This window comes from Cibotium barometz, chromosome 44, assembly GCF_041138505.1.
Source record: "Cibotium barometz isolate CiBa-2024 chromosome 44, ASM4113850v1, whole genome shotgun sequence".
NCBI classification, from domain to species: Eukaryota; Viridiplantae; Streptophyta; class Polypodiopsida; order Cyatheales; family Cibotiaceae; genus Cibotium; species Cibotium barometz.
In genome coordinates, this window is record NC_141089.1 from 23,335,765 (window position 1) to 23,358,065 (window position 22,301).

The 22,301-nt window shown below is 45.4% G+C and overlaps 1 protein-coding gene across 1 annotated transcript in view; it reads right to left on the reverse strand.

Annotated features, from left to right (window-relative positions):
• The window catches only part of LOC147613094 (uncharacterized), a 63,180-nt gene extending 41,823 nt beyond the window's left edge, over nucleotides 1–21,357 (reverse strand). Inside the window, exons 1-6 of the mRNA XM_086782402.1 lie at nucleotides 20,961–21,357; nucleotides 6,985–7,049; nucleotides 6,840–6,888; nucleotides 6,531–6,625; nucleotides 6,338–6,423; nucleotides 6,173–6,232 (exon numbers count right to left, since the gene is read on the reverse strand). Of these exons, the coding sequence (XP_086638528.1) occupies nucleotides 6,173–6,232; nucleotides 6,338–6,423; nucleotides 6,531–6,625; nucleotides 6,840–6,888; nucleotides 6,985–7,049; nucleotides 20,961–21,147 (542 nt within the window). The 5' untranslated portion in view covers nucleotides 21,148–21,357. The remainder of the gene's footprint in view (nucleotides 1–6,172; nucleotides 6,233–6,337; nucleotides 6,424–6,530; nucleotides 6,626–6,839; nucleotides 6,889–6,984; nucleotides 7,050–20,960) is intronic.
• Nucleotides 21,358–22,301: the final 944 nt, after the last annotated feature.

Sequence of the window (22,301 nt, forward strand, 5' to 3'; positions counted from 1 at the left end):
CAAGCTTTGTTGGATGATGTGATGGAGCCCCGATTCAAACTTTCTCTTCTTCTCGTCCTCTCCAATCTTCATGAAGGGAGTAACCTTGAGAAGGACTTTCCAAAACTTTGCTATGTATGAAGCAACGGACTCTCCCTCATCTTGGGACAGCCAATCCCACTCCTTGCGTACATCCTTTGCAAAGTTTGGTGGTAAGAATTGATCATAAAACTGAATTTTGAAAGAAGACCAAGTTGGGACAGCACTTCCATCAAGTATTTTTGCAAGCCACCAATCACTTGCCGTATCCTTGAGATGCATTCCCACATGCCTGAGCATAGACTTTTCCGAAAAGTCTTCATTGCAAAAAGCTATCTCAAATTGTCTAATGAAAGCAAGTGCTTTGGTAGAGTCCATCCGTCCCTGAAAGTTTTCAAACTTTACATCCTTGTCACCGGACTTGAACTCTCGAGGCTTCTTCCTTCTATGTGCATCCCTATGTACATCCTGTTCATCTCCATGGTGATGATGCCACGATGAAGATTCACGATCCCTCTTCGTTCTCTCTTGAGCCACACTCTCCGAATTAGTGGAAAGCTCAACACGAGAACGGATATGTCTTCTTGGAGCAAAGCGGGAATGAGTAGAGGATCCCTCATCCTTACTCTTCTCTTGACCTGCATCAAGCCTAGCACCAGGGACTCTTATCCTTTCAGCATTTGGCACTTGCTATGCTCTTCCTGCTTGTTGTGCATCATGTGCACCACCACAGGCAACCATGAGGGGTGGCTTCTTGAAAGCCAATCTACCATCTGCTTCGGTGTATACATCACCCTTAACCATTAGGTATGCAAGTGCAAGCTCTCGGGGTTTCTCAACATCAATTTCCTTTGCAATTGCTTCAAAAGTGACTTCATGGACCGAAGCCCTTGCCTTCGCAGCCAACACCCTTTGTACATCCGGGTCATTTTTCAATGACCTGAGCTCTTCGGTTTCAGCCCTATAGCGTCGCACTTGACGCCTCAAAGATTCCAAATCAAAATGCATAGTGTCATGAGTACCTGCATCTCCATAGACATCATTGCCTGCAGCATCTCTTGCATCCCTTGTACCATGAAATTCACGGTCCTGTGTGTTCTCCACACTATCAGAAATGTGGCTGTCCATGACACTCAAATCAGGTCACTAGTTATGATTCCAAGTCTCGGACCGTTTTCCAATGAGGGGAAAAACTGAGCTCTGATACCAATGTAACGGAAGGCGGACGCGTGTATTGGAACCATATAAATGTGAACAAGATTCTGAGCACTTAACACTTGAGCATAACAACCACAAAGCTGAAAATGACAGTACACCACATAAAGGGGCCAATGATAGGCTGACCCCCCCCCCCCCTTTTGGTTATATTACCAAAAGAGTCTGCAAAGTACAAGATTACGGGTGCCTGGGGATTCACCATCAGCCTGCACCTGATTCTTCCAAATACATTATGAATGAATACATTTCAAACAAGGGAATCTGTAGGTACCTCCGCCCTACACACAGGTACATCCGCCCTGCACAAGCCTCTTCACAGGTACATACGCCCTGCACAAGAGTATCACAATCCTCACAGGTACTCCGCCCTGCACAAGATGTAAATGGATCTTTAGGCCCTGTTTCCACGCGAGAAACTGATCCAGAAACCTGTGTTCTCCGCGAGCAAGTGTCCCCAATGCTTGCCCTAAGCACCTGCTATACCAGGAATCCTTGAGACACATCCATGCTCACATATTCCATTGCTGTCCGGCCTGTTTTGTGCAATAACCAGTCCAAAACAGCAACTTTCTGTCGCGAGAAATCCACCTGTAAAGGGTCCTACAGCCTTGTGGAGGTCCCTAGAGCTGTCCTGTACTGTCCAAGTTGACTTTGGACACCTGTAACCAGCCCAAAACTCGCAATAACCAGAAATTGCAGGTCTGAAATTTACCAACCAGCCCTTTAGAAGAGTGTGGGGATCGTTGTCCAAGCTTGTGTGAGTCCGGGAAGCAAGCAACCAGCCCTGTAGCAACTCCCAAAGCTCCAACCAGCTCTCCAATATGTTGAATAATGAGTAAAACAGCCCAAAAGGGCCTCTTGAGGGAGCCGCCTTTTTCAGGTGCCACCTCAGGGGCCTGGTGGGTACACATGCTGGCTGACATGTGTCCCCATAAGGTGTCCAGGTAGGTGTCCAGCCCATAGTGCTCCATTTGTCCTGTTTCTATAAGTTTAGGTCCAACCAAATGGGAAATGGCCATAAGCTGTCCGGACTTCATTAATTTTGGTCCAACCAAATGCGAACGCATTATAAGTTGTCCGGCCACTTATTAATGAGTGTGGACCTGCAAACCAATAAACCTTAGTAGTAAATGAAGTAAGCTGTAAATTGAGTGTGGACGCACTTACCACCTGCAAAACCCATAAGCCCACAGTTTTAGGCCCAAACAGGAGTGCACACACGTGTCCACAAGGTGCCCGGCATCCCCGGTCCCTCGGACTTCACAAGCCAAAATAACAAGCATTGTCCCGGCAGCAAGACAATGTCACACAAAGTAAAATAAAGTTATGGCATGCATCATTTATGCATTGCGCACATATAAACTTGGAGAACCACCTATCATCATTCTTGTACTTGAAAATATTCCGCCTGCCATCATAACACACCATGTGTGCATGGCCGGAATCCACACGGGCACCGCCCGAAAGTCCACAAATGTCCTGCCATGTCCTTGGACTCATATGCATCCACTCATATGATCCATACACATGCCCAGGTATAATACATACATGCATCCGCATGTATAGGGGTTTGTGACAGTCAGCACCTACATCAGAGCATACATCAGCTTACATTTGCGTTTTGGTTCAACAGACATCAGTGCTTTGCTTCCGCAGTCATCTCCGTTTTGCTGCAGCATACATCGGCGCTATACATCAGCCCACATCTGCGCTTACAACAGCCCTCTCTTCTACTTCAGGACAGTAGCCCTCTCTGCTACACATCGGGACAACAGGCCTCTCTACTACTTCGGGACAGTAACCCTCTCTGCTACACATTAGGACAACAGCCCTCTCCGCTACTTCGGGACAACAGCCCTCTCTGCTACATCGGGACAGCAGCCCTCTCTGCTTCAGGTACGCAGCACCCATGTCACCAGAGCTTGCACCACTCAAGACGCCAGCCCTCTCTGCTTCAGGTACGCAACACCCATGTCATCAGAGACTGCACCACCATCATTGTCATCAACGTTACCTTTTTCCGCTGCCACTATCACCTCGGAGTGTTTTGCCTCACATCGACGCGAGCCTTTGTCATCGACCGTGCTTCAGCTCTGACGTCCTTCTCTGCTTCAGTACTAGTCTTCTTTCTACTCAAAGTCACCTCACATTTGAGGGCTCTTGTACATATCTGCACTCACCCCTTTATATATATTCACTCACATATTCCATGCTGTGTGGTTTTGCTCTGATCTCTCGTATATCTGGTCCTTCCGTCCTTTTGCCCTCACATGCGAAGCCTCCTACTGCTGCTGGGACTCATCTCCAATCTCGGGCTCAACTTCTACAATTGATTGAGGCTAGCTAGTTGAAACAATAGCCTGGGAATCATCCTCATACTCATCTAGTTCTCCAAGAAGTGGTGGCTCCTTAATAGTGGAAGCTGAAACATGCTCATCAAAGACTACATCTCCATTGATAACAACCTCGTTCCGCTCTGGGTCATATAACATGTAGCCTTTGGAAAGAGAGTTATATCCCACAAATACAAGCTTCTAGGACTTGGAGTCAAGCTTTCCCCTCTGCTTCTTTGGAATGTGAACATAGGCATCACTCCCAAAAACACGGAAATGGGAGACATCTCGTTTCCTGCCAAAATAAGCCTCATATGGAGTCATCTTAGGTGGTTTAGGGTATAGACAGCCGTAACCACAGCCTCTTTCCAAAGTGGACGAGGAAGATCACGATGCTCCAGCATCGTCCTCGCCATCTCCACCACACTCCAGTTCTTACACTCAACTACTCCATTCTCTGAAGGTGATCTTGTATTGGCCAACTCCCGCTTGATGCCATGTTCTGCACAAAAGCATTAGAAGAAAACTCCCCTCCTTTGTTAGCCTGAAGAGTCTTCACCTGCAAATCCAAACTCCTTTTCCACCATAATATGCCACTACTTGAACCGGGCAAAGGCTTGGTCCTTCCGGGAAAGAAAATAAACCCATGTAAACATGCTACAATCATCCATAAGTAGCATGAAGTACAAGGAACCTCCCAAAGATGGGGTCTGCATAGGTCCACACAAGTCAATGTGTACCCACTCCAAAGGTTTTGAAGCCCGCCTAGTAGCCTGCTTCGGAAAGACTCCCTGTGCTGCTTACCACAAATGCAAGAACTACATTGTCCCTGCATGCTGTCAACATCTGGCAAGCCATCCCTCATCTGGTCTCGAAAAGCCCGCCGCAACGCATCCACATTCAAGTGGCCAAGACGAAAATGCCACAAATCACCGAGCTGAGTACCTATCAGAGAAGAGAGCGCTGAGAATTTGTAGATCCTATTCTCCACTCCGCCTTTCCAAACAACCTGGCATGTTGCTTTGTCACGACTCCCGAAGAGCAACAAAATGCTCATCAAACTCCACCTGTATGCCAACCTTGCAAACCTCGTGCACTGACAAAAGATGAAAACCAAGAGATGGGACATAAAGAACCCAGGAGGAATGCTTCCCCCCTTTGCCATCGGGAATAATCTCCAACCTGCCCTCACCGTGAATTGGGATAGTGGATTTGTCACCAATGAAGATGTGACATATCTACCGTCGAAGATCCTCTAATAACTCTCGCGAAGGAGTCATGTGCCTAGAAACACCACTGTCGAGAATCCACTCCCGTGTATCCCTGGGAGTAAGACCAACTGCCTCCTTGCTAGAAATAGATGAAGCAACTGTGTCCATAATCTCCAAGTGAACAAAAGCTGGAGTCTTTGTAGCTGCAATTGAAGAATCAACACTTTTCTCAATACTCCACTCAGGACACTTCCTCCAATAGTGACCCTTCTGGCCACAATTGTTATAGGTCCGCTTGGCCTTCAAAGCATCACGCTCTCAATCGGGCTTCTTCTCAGAAGACTTCGCCGGTGAAGACTTCTTTTTGCCCTTGTTGCTGTTGTCATTGCGACCTTTCAACCGATGGCCAATCAGAGCCTCAGAACCTCCACCTTGTGGAGGGTTCATAAACGTAAAGATGAACAGAGAGAAGACAGAGAGGTGCTCTAACAGTGTTGTCTGTATCAATATACATAGATCCTAGCCAGCATGCCCTCCACAAGGAAACACCTAAGCCTATGACCTGTCCAACAAACCAAGGATCCCATGACTAATGAATGTAATAGGCCTTGCTATTTATAGGATCATGGAATTGCCCCTACAATCACCTAACTACTATCAGCCAGGTCCTCCGACAGATAAATACCAAAAAACCCATAAAAAGCTTGTCTTTGCCTAAAAAGGTTCCTAAACATAGACAATATAGGGGATGTCCATGTGTTGTGCATGTGACATCCCCTCCTGCTAAACTTGATGATGGGAATCCAGCTGATCTTGGACGACTAAACCTCATCCCTTTACTGTATGGGATTCCATCCTTGGCATCCTCCTTCCAAAACTTGAGGCACTCTTGACCACTTGGATGACCCTTCTGCCACAACCTTGGATTGCTTCAATCTCTAATGCTATGTTTTGCGTTGAGGAATGTGCACCTATCCTTCTTGTCCCCTCCTTGAGCTGAAGACATGTACCGTTTCTTGGGTTAAGAGCTTGATCCCCTCTTGAAAAACTACAACCCCTTGTTCCTGAGCATCTGGGGGGCTCCATATCCCATGATACCCAACTGGGGGCTCTATACCCTATGGCTGCCGTCTACCGGGATACCTGATGTTGAAGAACTACTTCGTTGTGTTTCCTTGCACTTCTGATTGCAAGAAGGATCACTTGTGGTAAATCGAGATCCTCCTAATGGCCTCTTCAAGGCTTAATCTTAGTGTTACTTACTACCCAATTAACAACCTTATAAACTGATCTCGGTGATGCATACCATTAGGCAGTAATAAGCCTTGCATTAAACACTACAAAGAAATGTGCATTTGAAAATTTCTGATTGGAAGTATTAAGGTGTTTTACTTTTGAAGAGAAACATAAATCTCGGCAAGTTCTCTCCATGCGTCATGATCTGCCATGAATCTGCATCAAAAGTCATTGTCAAAAAAATAATGATAATAATAATCTGAGGAGCATGTATAGATGAACTTGCATATGCTCAATATAAGCTTGAGAGGTTCCACTCACACATCCAGGTATAGTTTAAGAGCTTCCACAGCACCAGCCAAGTTTCCCTGACCCTTGGCAATGGCAACCTTCCTTTTTTGGATAAACTAAAGCATATAACACAGCTGTAAATCAGCTCAACAAGCTACAAGCAAGCAACATTGAGGAGCTATAGAAAAGATGGTACCTACACCGAAGATAAGTAAAAGCTTACAGCATCTGACGGCTGCACTTCCAAAAGATGACTGTAGATTTTATCAGCTTGTTGCCACTGTCCTTTTGCTTCATACCACATCCCTTCCAGCCATCCTGAGGGTGAGATTTTAACATTTGAAAAGATCACGCAATAAAACACACAAAAAGATCTATCACATTTTATATTATTAGGACAATGCTTGACACTGCTTGGTGTGGACAGACAGCGTGTGCAATGTGACAAAATAGGGAGGGCGGACTTTGTTATACTGTAGACTACCATTCGGTGTTTCTTTGGGAAGTTTATTACAATAAAGATGCCACTCACCTACGCGAACACTATCAGGAAACTTCGAAAGAAGGATCTCGATGCACATCTGGAAATGCCACAAATGAACCAAGAGCAATAAAAGTCCATGCTGCTGAGTAGCACTTCAACAGCCCTAATACTAATGCGAAATGCCATTGAATACCTTAGCTAAATCCAGACACTGACAGTCCATAGCAGCAACCGCAACTTGCTCATAAACAGTCCATACTACAAAAATCCAAAAAGAAAATTATGATTGTACTTTCTACGATGTTAACAGTATACATGGTAAATAGCATTCCAGCTGAAACAATAAGGAACAGGCATCCAACACACAACAGTGTGATCATGTATAAAGCATTATATGCCACCACTAGCCCAGTTGTTAAGAGTGTTTGAAGTCCATGCATGAGGTCGCAGGTTCAAGGTGGTGCTTTGTAAAGATGGGTGTGTGAGTTGTAATTTCTAATTCGCCAAACTATATATATATATATATATATACATATATATGTGTATATATATACACATATATATGTATATATATGTATATATATATATATGTATCTATATGTATATATATATGTATATATATATATATAAGCTTTATATAGTTCAAAATCCACATGTTTGATCCCCGAACTTTTTGCCACTGTCCTATACTAAATAACAAGAGAGCACATAGGCCTGGGATATATATATATATTATTTATTTATTTATTCTTGAATGTGTGTGTGTGTGTGTGTGTGTGTGTCTCAAATGGCCATTGATTGATCAAAATGAAATCTGCAGGTACTCAAAATTGCATGACCTCGTCATTTTTTATAAGCTTGCCTTTATGGAACAATTTAAGCAAATTCTTGCATGTGGAAACCCCATTGCCAGTGTCATGTGCATCACAACTGTGACTTCCACATGAACATGGATCTCAACATTAGCCACCTCTTCGGCAAGATAAGGAGCAGAGTATGGTCCAATTCGGGCAATTTTGACAGCCGGAGTCAAATCGCATAATAAGAGGAATTTGTATTACTAAGTGATACAATGGGTGGCAAAGCCCCACACCGGTGTGCTCCTATGAAGGGAGCTTCGATGGCTGATCTGGAACTGCTAAGATGGAGGCTATATGCTAGTAGAAGCTAGGGAGTAAACTCACAATGATGACCGATGAACTGTGTGGAGAAAGAGCTGGCCATGTATCTATATGGGCTTGAATATGCAGGGAAACCATGACATTATTGCGTAGGTCGGCAGTCATAGTCAGTGACACCGTCCGCCGTGTAGACTTGGCCCATAAAGATGAACTAGCAGCTAGTACTGTCATGTGCACACATGGACATGGCTAATCCCTGATTTGGGAAGCAGATAAACAGTAGCTTAGGGCAATAGCAAGGCTCAGGTTTATGCAAAAGAATCCCTATTTGGTCAAGACAGCCATCGGCCATGTGGACAAGAGCATACAGATGAAGTCGGGATTATAAATTTGTGGGTTTTGTCCTTGCTCCTGTCGACAGCAGGTCGGCCTGTTTATGGGCATGTGAGAAGCAAATGTCAAGGCTAGGCTAGGGTATAGAAGGTCATCTGACCGCATTCTTGGGGCGGTCAAGAGTCTGGCTTTTAGAGGTCTTAGTTTACTTTTTGGAAGGCCAAAGGCTACAGACATTGTACAATCATATTGACACTTTTTGTAGTATACAATATACTGGAAATACAACTATCTCCTCTCTTACAAAGGCTGAGACAGAGGCTCATTATATATGCAGATCCCCAGTATACTACAAGATCAAGGGAAGGTTCCACTAGGGTTCCACTGCCTCTTCCGAGAGGGATTTGGACCACTCTCTAGGATCATGGACTTTACAAACCAGAGATGCCTGAGGCTCTTTCTTCTGAAGCTCCGCAGACACAGGGAATCCCTATTGCGACCCAGATCGGCTGCACCTGCCTGAGAACCAGCAGAGAGAGCTCTTGCTGACTTCTTCCATACTAGAGCCCCGAGCACAGATCCACCCACCCCCCCGACCTCTAGGCTGACAAAAGATCCCGGCTGACAGGAATGACATTAGACAAAGCCACCGAGCTATGTAGAGCCCAACGCCCCAACATAGTGGCCACCGCCCACCCTCACTCACCTCAGGAGGATCAGAGCCATCATTTCCCACCACCGCAGTAGTTTCTACCGCACTATCAGCCTCACTACACTGGATACCACGTTGCAATGCCCTATGCGAGATATTCTTGGCTGATGCTAGAGCTTGAGGTTCATTGTTTTTTTTCACATATATTTTCTTTTAGTTTTACTTTCAGCACCATGATGATGTATTCCATGGACATGATGTAACATTTTGGTCTCATAGGTCATTTTGGCCATTTGAAGATGTTAATATAACTTTCTTTCTCTGTCTTTGTTGGTGTCTTGCATCAAGGTTCCTATTCAATTACTTACTCCGTGCATGTGACATTAAGGTCACATGCGCGGAAGCTCTCTGTGTCTTCTTTCACCCCTAAGTATGCTGAATAGGAACCTTGATGCAAGATACCAACAAAGACAGAGAGAGAATAGAGAGAGAGAGCTGTATTTTCAGTATATTGTATGGTACAAAAAGATGTCATTGCGACTCTACAGTTTCTAGATGCCCTGGGCCAACCCCAAAAGGTAAACTAGGGTCTACCTATTCTAACATCAAACCTACCCCCATTACATCAAACCTGCCCTCAACAGAGGGTTAGATGAATACAATGAATCAATGCCTAGCCTTTTATAGGCTCCTTGGGAAGTCATATCAACTAGCTGACTGCTGTCAGCCAGCTCCAAGGACACAAATATATAAACAAGCTGCCGACCAGAAATGAAACATCTCCTATGCCTGGCTGACTTGATCCTGGTCCAAGAGGTTGCCTTCCAGTACCTGTCAAGGACTTGCTACTGCCCTAAACTATTATTTGTCTGCTGTCCAAATCAGGGATTAGCCTTGAGATTAGCCATGTCCATCTGTGCACATGAGAGCTTAGTTGTCCCACCTCCGATGGCCATCCGGGCTCATGTTGGCCCTCGTTCCCCACAAAGTCAGGAGGGCAAGGTGTCCAAGAGTAAAGACTACCTACTCCATTTGGCCACCTAGGCCACCTTCCCGTGTGAACACAAGGATGACAGGTGCCTCAACCATGGCTACTCCTCATAATGGCAGCCGTACAATCATCAGTGCCCTGCTGGACAAGACAAAATGAGGGTGGAGCATTGATATCCAATCAATCATGCTACCGAGTTATTGCCTAGTAGTCGGCCTTATATGAAACAACCCTATCAGTGCAGTCAAACAATTGAGGAGGATGAGATTCAAAGGAAACTACAAGATTATCTGGAGAGGGGGTTTGTATGGATGGGGAGCACTGGTGCTTGTGTCCAAGAAAAAGGACCTCACAATGTGCTTGTGTTGATTACAAGGGGCTTAACAAACTCAGAGATAAGAATGGGTATCCGTTGTTACGCATGGATGTGAAAGAGTGCACAGAGCGGAAGCAGAGTGCCACTAGAATGTGCCAAACAGAGAGTGCAAGAGAGAGAGAGATATGGAGAAAACTATGCTGAATAAACTGAAGCAAAACAATCCCACGCAAGAGACACTACAAGTCTCACAAGTGAGGGAGCAAAATATGTACAAGACTGAATGAATAATGAGCAGGCCAGCCCCACCTATTTATAGGTGAGGAGGGCTGGCCAACTGGAGCTCAATATGCTGGCTGACTGGAGCAGAGGAGCTGACCGACTGGTAAAATACCAAAAGGGCTGGGAAAAATCCCAAAAAAATATGGAAAAAAGGGGTGGCCAGCCCACAATCAAGGGCCATACAAAAGGGACCAAAAGGACACTAGAAATGGGCAGAAACTGGGGATGAATGTGCTAGCACCCCCTCTCAGCACCAGATGCTGACCAAACTCCGAGAAGCCAAAGAAGTCGTCCTCTGTCAAAGACAAAAGAATGCGACAACAATAGGTACTAAGAAAGCTCCACAAGCAATCTCCACAGCAACTCAACTACAAAAGCAACAGAACAAGTTGCCACGTACACTGTTCTTCTAGAAGAAATCAACCATGAAGGTTGCGTCGTGCTACACCAAATATCGGTGCCAAACCTAAATATAAACACAGTGTCACAGGAATCCCTAGAAGCCTGTAGCTCCAAGAAGATAATACCCTCAAAAGAAATAGAGTCCATATGCTCCAACTCTGTACCAAGAGTAGCCAAATGCTGTACAATAGCATCCTTCTCGAAGGTCGGCATCACCAGATGTAAGAACTCGACTGCCCCCTCTGAAAACTGATGTCAGAACTTTACAAGCCCAACCAAATCCAAATCCCAATCCTTCAAGCCCTGGAAGTACCAGGGTGCCCCATGCACGGTCACGGACACACCTGACCACAATCCAAAATCCTCACACAGAGAAAGGGAAAGAGGAACATTCACTGTAGTGGTAACTGAAGTAGTAGTAGCCTCCTCAATAGCATCACATAGCGTAGAAGCAGGCTCCTCCATAGAAGGCAAAGAGACCAGCAACACATCCTGGTCACTGGTTGACGAAGAAAGAGTCGGAAGTGAAGTAATAGGAGACAAATCCCCCTCAGAAGCTGTGAGCAAAGATAGCCCACAGTCTTCCTCAAAAACATTACCAGATATATCATCCTGGCAAGGAGAAGTATGCACAGAAACTGAAGGCAGGGCAACAGGAGAAACAAACTCCTTAGATGCAATGAGCAAAACTAGCCCACTATCCTTCAGTGCAGGAACATCTCCAAAAGAAGTATCCATAAGATCACTGGCTGCATAGCACCCAGAAGTAGAAACCATCGGTCGATCACTAGCATCACCATACAGGTCACAAAGCAACTGCCACACATAGAAAGTAGAAGCATCATCAGGAAGATAGATGAAGTGTCGAAGAACCGAATCCTGACAATTCAAGAGAAGAAAGCCATAGATCTGTCCGTCAGTCTTCCTCCACCGACACACATCCTCTACAGAGGCAAGGTCCGGCAAGCACCGATTCTTGTACGAGAGAAACGCCATCAAACCATACTCCTTGAGAATAGAAGTAACCTGCAACTTCCATGACTGAAAGTTACCACCATCTAACTTGTCTGCCTCATCAAGGAAATAACAAGAGAGTGGTGCGGGAGCCAAATCTGAAGTTGTCATCATTGATCCAATCAAGAGAACCAACCCTCATAAGATAAAACTCTCCAAATCAAAAAACGCTGATATAAGGTCTTTCCTCCCACCAAAACGCAGCCCTAAGAGGCTGAACAGCACCCGAGAATATGTTGTAAGAGGGTGTAAGAGGGAAAGGCAACAACAAGGATAGTAGCTTGGGCTCTCCTCAAGAGAACGCACAATCTCTGAAGAAGAAGTGCCCTCCACAGTTACCAAGAGTGCCACCAAAGCCTGCAACACCAAAGACCCCCTCTGCAAAGGAGCAAACCCACGGGAGAGGAAAAACGCAGCAAAGGAAGCTGCTGTCCTAAAGAAAACAGGCCACCTATGTCCCAAACTCCACGTGGAATAGAAGAAAACTGGTCAAACAGAACTAGAAGGCTGTGTTGATGAAGCCAAACTTAAGGGCGCAGCAACCAGCAGGTTCAGTCCAGAAAATGCAACAAAGGAAGCTGCAGATCTGAGAGAAAAACGCAGAGGCAAAGTGATCAGGTTCAGTCCAAAAAACGCAGCATGAAAGAGCTGCAGATCTGAAGGAAAACGCAGAGGAGGAGGTGCTGAAAACAGTGCTGAATCTGGGGCAGCAAAGCGGTTGCTAAACCGGGAGCGATGATACCATGAAAGAGTGCACAGAGCGGAAGCAGAGTGGCACTAGAATGTGCTGAACAGAGAGTGCAAGAGAGAGAGAGAGAGAGAGAGAGAGAGAGAGAGATGGAGAAAACTATGCTAAATATACTGAAGCAAAACAGTCCCAAGCAAGAGACACTACAAGTCTCATAAGTGAGGGAGCAAAATATGTACAAGACTGAATGAATAATGAGAAGCCAGCCCCACCTATTTATAGGTGAGGAGGGTTGGCTGACTTGAGCTCAATATGCTGGCCGGCTCGTAAAATACCAAAAGGGCTGGGAAAAATCCCAAAAAAATATGGAAAAAAGGGGTGGCCAGCCCACAATCAAGGGCCATACGAAAGGGACCAAAAGGACACCAGAAATGGGTAGAAACTAGGGATGAATGTGCTAACACGATGTCTCATGGATCGGCTTCAAAGAGCTAAGTACTTCACAAAGTCAATTTGAGGTCATGGTATCATCAAATCACGATTCGATCTAAGGATGTGCCGAAGACCGGTTTTAGTACTCGATACGGTCACTAAGAGTTTTTTGTCTTGCCATTTGGTTTGACCAATGCTCCAACTACTTTCCGACACATGATGAATGCTTTACTTTATCCATTTCAAGGAAAGTATGTCGTGGTATTCGTCGATGACATACTTAATTATAGTAAGTCATTGCACGAGCACGTGCCCCATCTCAGGACTCTCTTGTAGATATTGAGACAGGAGTAACTATGCACAAAGGGATAACTTTTTTTAAATATGGCTCCTTGATTTGGGTCATATCATCACTCAAGAGGATGGTGTTTATGTAGACCCAAACAAAGTAAGATAGTTCCTTGAGTGGCTAGTGCCGCAGAATATTACGATAGGTAAAATTCTTTTTGGGTTTTACGGGCTTCTTTCGGAAGTTTATCCGAAATTATGCCAAGGTAGCTCCACCATTACCAAGACGGAGGTTATGGAAAAGAAGGACAGTAATAGTCCTCCAGTTATTCAAAATGAAGCCCTTAACAGGAGCTTTGAGGCTTTGAAAGAGTTAGTGACTACGACGTGTATGTTGCATTTAGTAGATCCTAGCAAGCCTTTGTGATCGCGATGGATGCTAGTGATTTTGCCATAGGAGCAACTCTTTTCCAAGATGGTCGGTCCGTTGCCTTTGAGAGCAAGAAGATGCAGTACTACCCAATGCAGTTGCTTGCAATCATCCATGCCTTGAAGAAATGACATTATCTCTACGGTTCCAAGACTAACATTTGTGACCAAGGCAATTTGTGCGATCGCAAAGACATGTGGGTTGAACTCATGCAAGAGTTCAATCTTGCGATACGATATCGCAAGGGGTCTAGCAACCGAGTTACAAATGGCCTTGGTCGGATTCCTAAGGTAGGGAATGTTTATGATCATGAAGAGCTTCTTCTTCGCCATCAACACCTTCTCCAACATGCTTTTCAGATGTACGGTCAGCCCTAGACTTGTATGGGCATATGCATGGGGCAATACGGACGCATGTACGGACATGTACAGAACTGTACGGACACAAATTTCAAAAATCCTAAAAAACTGCTTTTTGGATGTTTTTATCGCCCAAAAACCATTACAACAGGTTTTATATTAGTTTTCTTGCAAGAAAGAGCTTTTCCATGGTTTTCTTCATGGACAAGGCTATAGGATTTGTGGATATTATTCATGGGATGAGCAAGTGTTTCTTGGACTTGGACATATAGCTTGGACATGGAGAACTTGGGCATAGAGCTTGGAGATGGAACATGAAGCTTGGACATAAACATGGAACTTGGACATATAGGTTGGGCATGAGGCTGGCCTGGGCTTGGGCTTGGCCTGGGCCTAGGCTGAGCCCAAGCCGAGGCCGAAGCTCGGGCCCAAGCCCAAGCCCAAGCCCAGCCCAGCCCAAGCCCCAAGCCCAGCCCAGCCCAGCCCAGCCCAGCCCAGCCCAGCCCCAGCCCTAGCCCTAGCCCTGGCCCGAGCCCCAGCCCCAGCCCCAGCCCCACTTGGAGCGATGCTCCTTAGGCACATGAACATACGCCGAACACCCAAATATCCGGAAATGAACAACGGAGGGCTTCTCACCATGGAAAGCCTCATATAGAGTTTTATCGGGAAGAGCAACAGTAGGAAACCTGTTCTGAATGTAGCCAACAGTGGAAGCCACCTCAGCCTAGAAACGTCGAGTAATGAAGAATGCTCAAGTATAGCACGGGCCATCTCCATAATGGTCCTATTCTTCCTCTCTGCAACTCCACTCTGTGATGGAGTATATACTCTAGTAAGCTGTCTCCGAATGCCATGGGTCCTGCAATATTGCTGAAACTCCTGGGATGTAAACTCACCCCCTCCATCGGTCCTGAGAGTCTTGACCGAGTGACCGGTCTCTTTTTCCACCTCATCTCTCCAATCACAAAAGTGCCATCCACCATGACGAGCATGTACAACGCCTTCCTCAAAGACGCGGTACTCATAGGACCACATAAGTCTGCATGAATGAGAGTAAGTGATGTCGAAGATCTATGTGTTGTCTCCTTCGGAAAGGCGGCTCGGTGTTGCTTCCCCTATAAACAAGAGGAACATGCAGAAGATGGAGCCTTGATGGTCAGTAAACCCTCAACTAACCCATACTTCGAAGCGCGCTGTAGAAGCTGATAGCTCAAATGGCCAAACCGAGTATGCCAAAGAGCAAAAGAAGCACCAAAAGAAAGCACAACGGTCAACTTGTACAAACCACTATCCTAGACTCCCTAAGCCAATGCTACCAATCGCCTTATCACGAATGGTAATCTCATAACGAGAAAAGATCACCTCCACACCCTAAGCTGTAAGAGCACTCACTGACAAAAGGTTAAAAGCCAAATCTGGAATATACAGAACGCCAGAGAAGTACCTCTTGTCCTCGGAAGAGTGGAAGATGGGGATGGTGCCATGTTCATGCACTGGCACGGAAGAAGAATCACCCAGAGTGATCTCGCGTGACCTGGCAGTGAAGTCCTCGAACCAATCTCGATGGGGTGTCATGTGAGCAGTAGCACCGCTATCCACAATCCACGACCGTGACTGACAAGTCACAAGAGCAAGTAGAAGAATGCCATCATCCTTCTTGGTCTGAGACACCACTGTAGAGGAAGAGTTCTTTGCTGCTTCATCCCGCTTCTTCTTATGACATTGGGGCGATTTATGACCCTTCTTGCCACAATAATGACACTCAATGTCTTTGTTTTTAGAAGATTTGTTGTTGACTTTATCCTTGCTGGAATCCTTGGAGTTCTTGTCAGAACCCCCTTTCCCTTTTTTTTGTTGATTCTTCCCTTTATCTCGCGCTACCAAATCTCCATCAAGGCCACCAGAGGTGCCATTGCGCTCCTCAAAGCGAGACTCAATCTGCATAACGGAGGGGCGAACTTCCTCCCAAGTAACTGGAACAGGACGAGGAGAAGAAACAAGAGACTGAAAATATGCATCAAACCTCTCTAGAAGCTTGGAGAGAAGCCGAATAGCCATGTCCTCTGTAGAGATGTCCATGCCACAAACAACAAGCTCGTCCCGGAGATCTATGAAAGCAAACAAAAATGGAAAGGCAGAAACTGAGAAGTTCATAAGTTGCTTTTCCAATGCCAAAATCCGACCCGGAGACTTAATCTCGTTGAGATCTGCAAAAGCCTCCCAAACTTCATGTGCAACATCTGCTGTACGCACATGAGAGAGAACAGAATCCTGATAGTTCAACATCAGAAACGAGAAAACGTGACGATCATTCACCTGCCAAATATCAATCTGTGCTGCCTGAGTCACACCACCGGAAGCAAGGGTGAGAGGGGTGGCATTGGCTGGTGTAACAAGCCAATCCCAAAGATCCATGCCACGCAAGGCCGATTTCACCTTCACCTTCCATAAGGTGTAGTTGGAACCATCCAACTTTGCAGACTCAGAGAACATATGAAGAGAAGTCAGAGTAGCCATCACAAAAGCTTGGGCTCAATCTCAAAAATATGCACAATCTCAGAAGAAGAAGTGTCCTCCACAGGTACCAAGGGTGCCACCAAAGCCAGAACTGCCACAATCCCCCTCTGCACAAGGGAATGACCACTGAAGAGGAAAACGCAACCAGAAAAGGGCTGCTGTCCTGAAAAACAGGCCGCCTCGATCCAAACTCCACGCGGAAGAAAACGCTGATGAAAAGTTACCTTCTGGCTACACGCGATGAAGCCAAACTGAAGCAAAAACAACCAACTGAAGCTGTCCAAAAAACGCAGCAAGTAGAAGGCTGCAAATCTGAGAAAAACGCAGAGGTTAAGGGGCTGTAAATAGGGCTAAATCTGGGGCAGCAAATGGAATCACTGAACCGGGAGCAATGATACCATGAAAGAGTGCACAAAGCGGAAGTAAAAGAGCACTAGAGTGTGCTGAATAGAGAGTGCAAGAGAGAGAGAGATATGGAGCAATTGTGCTGAATATACTGAAGCAAAACAATCCCAAGCAAGAGACACAAGCAGTCTCATAAGTGAGGGAGCAAAAGATGTACAAGACAAGATGAAAAGTGAGAGGCCAGCCCCACCTATTTATAGGTGGGTAGTGCTGGCCGACTGGAGCTGAATAAGCTGGCCGACTGGAGCATAGTAGCTGGCCGACTGGGAAAATACCAAACAAGCTAGGAAAAATCCCAGAAAAATATGGAAAATAGGGGTGGCCAGCCCACAATCAAGGGAAATGCAAAAGGGAGCAAAAGGACACCAAAAATGGGCAGAAACTGGGGATGAATGTGCTAACAATGAGTAGAGTGTTGAGAAAGTTAAGGCGTTTAGCATATACAAGCATTGTACCTTGTGAACTTTAAACACATCAATGCAAACATTACATTGTATGATGCAATCATCTGCTTTCAATTTGTTGCATCTCACACTTTCTCTCTCTTCTCTTCACATACACTATGGATGTCCATGACCCTCCATAGCTATTGCTTTGCTAACCCTAAGGCCAACAAATAGTGTTTGAGCGAGTTCACCTTCTTGTTAAAACTTAACACTATGAAGCACCGCCGCCATTTTCAAGCGGCGGTAGCGCTAGACGCACCATCATCACCTAGCTCATCAGTGCCGCCACCGCTCCAAAGCTGGCCCCTCGCCATTTTTGGGTGGTGCTAGTGCAATGCACACCGTTGCCACCCAGCTCATTGACGTCCCGTTGCCGCCCAGCTCATTGACGTCGATGCCCATCTCGAGCACTGCGAGTGCTAAGGTGTGACATGCGGAAGCTCTACAAGTCTTCTTTCAATCCTAAGTACACGCACCACTAATGGAGCTGAAAAACATCTAATCCACCTACTACCACCATCGTGGCAACCATCTCCCGGATCCAATTAGTGATGACTTCTCCGTCCATCTTCTCGTTGAATTTGGGAGACTGCAAGAGCTTCAATAACTGAGTTCATTCCTCACGAGGCATGGGGGAAGAACTCAACAAACCAGTATTCCCCCCACACCGAGCTGATGAACGCAAGCGAGAACTGTAAAGAGAATCTGGCGGAGAGAGACTTTGCGAAGGAGATCATTTGGTGACGCGGAGAGTGCCTCTCCTACCGACTACACACAAGTGTAGAATGATGACTATCGAACATGGAGCAAAGCTCATACAATACATCCTTACCAGCATCATAAGAGTGAAAAACCCTCCTCCCCAAAGTTTCACCATTTCGTCCTGAAAAGCATGAGACTCGGTAGACTCCAAATCTGCAACGGCAACTGGCTAGGGTACGCTATCCATCCGACCAAAAGTAGTTGTCAAGGCCTCAAGTCATGCAACCGGTGATTCGCTCCTCCTTATGGGAAAGCGCTTCCATAAGTGCCTTTGTGTCCATGATGAGGAGATAGATTTAGGGACAAACAAGAAAAGGATGGCAAGGGTTGCAGCCCTTCACACTAAGAAAGGGTGGGTGGGATAAGTATTAAGGGGATCACCAATACACCAGGTGACTTTTCCCAAACCCCGACTTATGCACTCCTAGAACCTAGGGGCTCTACCCTATCCAAGCAATCAATGCACATGGGTGCTCTAATACCAACTGTATAATACTTATGCCAATGTGCTAGGGTTTGCAGAGTGCGGCAAAATCACATTTAGCACACACACGAGTCCTAAACTACTGATCTATATTATGTACAAGAAAGAAGGGTTACAATTGTACAAAAGATACCTGGAAAATGACAACCCAAACACTACTCAAAACTCCTTGCAAGCCCACGCTCTAGAAACGCTCTATAGAAAGGCTAGTGCTGAGAAACACAGATGATTATGGCGATTTTCCAATACACGTTTATATATGCATCACTGTTGGCAGTCGGCCACTTCAAATGGTGTGGCTTGTAGAGAAGACTACCCATAACCTACTTCTGACATGAACAACAGCTGTCGACTGCCACATGGCACAAGCACCTGTATTGAATGCTGCACATGCTGCCGAACTGCATGTCCATCTGGTCCATGGTTGGGGTTGTGCCCTGCATACTCATAGCTGGGTTACTAAGGCCACTTCAGATGGTGTCGGCTTGTGGAGAGGACTGCCCACGACCTGTTTCTGACCTACACAACAATAGTTCATTGCCCAACAGTCATCCACTACCCGACAATCGTCCACTGCCCAACTGCCACGTCGCATAGGCACCTATATTGAATGCTGAGCATGCTGCCCAGCTGCCTATCTGATGTCCGCCTGGTCCATGCTTGGGGTTGTACCCTGCATATTCATAGATGTCACATAGTAACCCATAATCTGGATCCGCGCAAGTAGCGGTTCTCATGTGCATTTTCACATGGAGAGCAAGTAGTCCAAATGCATATGCATCGCTAGTTATGCACGATAATGCATGAGCAAATATATGTCTCAAATCTGTGAACAACATTGTAAATATTCATTGCAATATACAATAGTTTAGGTCTCTGGTCTTCTCTACTATACATTTGCCATTTTGATTGGTGTTAATCTGTGTCTTGGCTTAACGTTAATCATTGTTTAAGTCTTCTGCTGTTAGCACATGTGGTACATCTAGACTTAAAGCATTCTACATTGAATCAGCTCCTGAACTGCTAGTATTAGCAGTTGTGAGAAAAATCCAGCTGCCCATCCTCCATCACTTCTCATTGCCTGCAGCATCCCAGCCCCCAGCACCCTTCACCACCTTGCCCACTCCCACAGCCTCTGAAGCACCACACCAAGCAAATTAAGTGCGTGAAAGTTTTCTTTGTAAGCTGTGTGGGAGCCCCTATGAGTGATTTGCCATTCTTTCTCTGCACTAATGTTTTCAGTAATAAGAGCCAAAATACCATGCATGCATATATACAAGGATTTGCAATGGCCGTACACTTGTCAACAGTAATAGAGCAAGGCTTTTGCATTCTTGTGCAAGCAGTCTTGACCTCAAAACTCAAGCAAGGGAAAAAGAAATTTGAGATGCCCTGCTCAGCCCCCTTTCTAATAATACTTAAATGATAAGATTTGTGCATGAGGAAATCCCAAACCAGTGTTCTCTACTCTTTCATTTCACATGAAAGCTTCCACCCCACCCTCTCCCACCCCCAACAAAAAAAAACAATCATATACCAATCATTCTGGAAAGGTAAAGCAAACCCATGTGGTCCCCCCACAAGACCCCTAAATTTGGCATTAGCCTGCAGGTAAACCAGAACTTAACATCGATTAAATTCTTTCACTAGTCCATGTGCAAGGGTTGTTGAGATCTGCGGGTAAACCAAGCAAAAAAACGCATCATCTGGTTATGCAAACCCATCACCAAATCCTTGATTTGACATTAGCCTTGAGGAAAATCATACATTACCAATTGCACCAAGCCATTCAGAAGGTTTAAAAACCCACCAAAAGGAGACCCAAGGTAAGGCATAAGTTACCATTAGCTTTATGCATAGAAAGGGCTGATGTTACACACAGCCCCCAAGCGAGAAGTTCAAGTTCAAGAAGCCTCATTTCAACATTGAAACGATGTCAGCAAAACCACCCTCACTGCTGCTCTCACCAGTGTCAGAAATAAACTTTTTGTCTAACCAATGAAAAAAACATTCTCAAATTGATAAAATGCATAGGCTAACCGGTTTTATAACTAAATTTTCAAAATTTTGAATCTTTTAATTCAAGGCTAGGGGTCTGAGCCGTGAAAATTACACTAAAGGACAGTTTTTTCTGACACGGGCACCCCACACCCCCCCTTTTTTATGTGCTTAGTATATTATCATGATTCATTAACTAATCCATGGCTTCTTCTACATAATCCTGATCAAGACATCGCGGGATCCTACCTGCAGAACCAAGCTTTCTGCGGGATGAGGGGTCATTGAGAACGGCGGAGCCATGGGTAGCTACTTTTTCTGAGCGGCGAAGCTTGAACTTGCGCAGAAGGGCGAGGTACTCTGCGACATTGCCCAGCCCTTCGTCCACCTTCGTCTCCAATCTGTCCAGGTCCGAGCGCGTCACGGCACCCACCATGACTCAGAGCCCTCTGGGTCCTCTGCAACTAGATTTCCACTGTGCCCACGGTTCTCTGATCAAAACAGAGAAGCGCAGAGAAGATTGGTTGTTTCAAGTGGGTTTCCTTGCTATTTGGCCGCCCTTGACTCTGCTTTCTTTCCCCTACTACTTTTTGATATTCCCCCGCGCACGCAGGCGTGCGCGCGCGAGATCCACTTCTTGATTGGTCGCTCGTGTGACCCCATGTTAAGGGTGGCTTTGCCATGCCATAGGGGCACACAATGATTAAAAATCTAATTCATTAATTAGAGAGAAAACCTAGTGATAGCATCCACTAAGAAAGAATAGTATCATGTAAAGCTACCCACAATCATTTAAGTCTAAATACCTAGCAAGGAAGGAATGTTTCTGCTGAATTAGGATCAAATACAAGCTTCGAGTAACTTTGAGGCGATAGACGCCCTTAGCCCATGTTGCAAAACTAAATAGGGACAACATTAAAAAAACAGGAGAACACATACATGTATTCATGTTAGAACTTGCATTTCTAAAACCTAGTTGTCCTAAGCATTGATATTACTTGAGACATGTCATCCTCTTGATTTCAAGAATTTGCATATTTAATTAATTGTAATTGCATGCATCATATCACGAGAAAGTTACAGAAGCATAAGAAAGTTAGAGAAGCACATTCACTAAATGACATTAAAGATTAACAACTTTGTGTGTGTGTGTGTGTGTGCGTGCGTGCGTGCGTGCGTGCATTCGTGCGCACGTGTTTGTTTGTTTGTTGGTAAGCTTACTTCTATGGAATCTTTTATGGCATTGTAAAAGACAAAGTATTTTCCTTTACCAATTATGATCCTTGGATAAGATTTTGGTCAACATGCTTTGATGGAAACTTTGATTGATTACCTACCTATGTAGGATTCTCCTCCCCCACTTTCTTCTTAGCACTTATAGTGCATGCCATCCTATCCCTATCATTGTGCATGGTTTTGTTTAAATTTGGCAATGCCAAATTGTAAAGAGTTTGACAATAAAGGCAAGCTAGAACCAAGGCAACTTGAGGATACACACCATCACTTGCAAGTTGAGTGTAAACATTAGTATGAGGCAAGGTGTCGAAGAAAGGTTGGGTCCCATGGGCTGAGCCAAGCTAGCGTGAGATA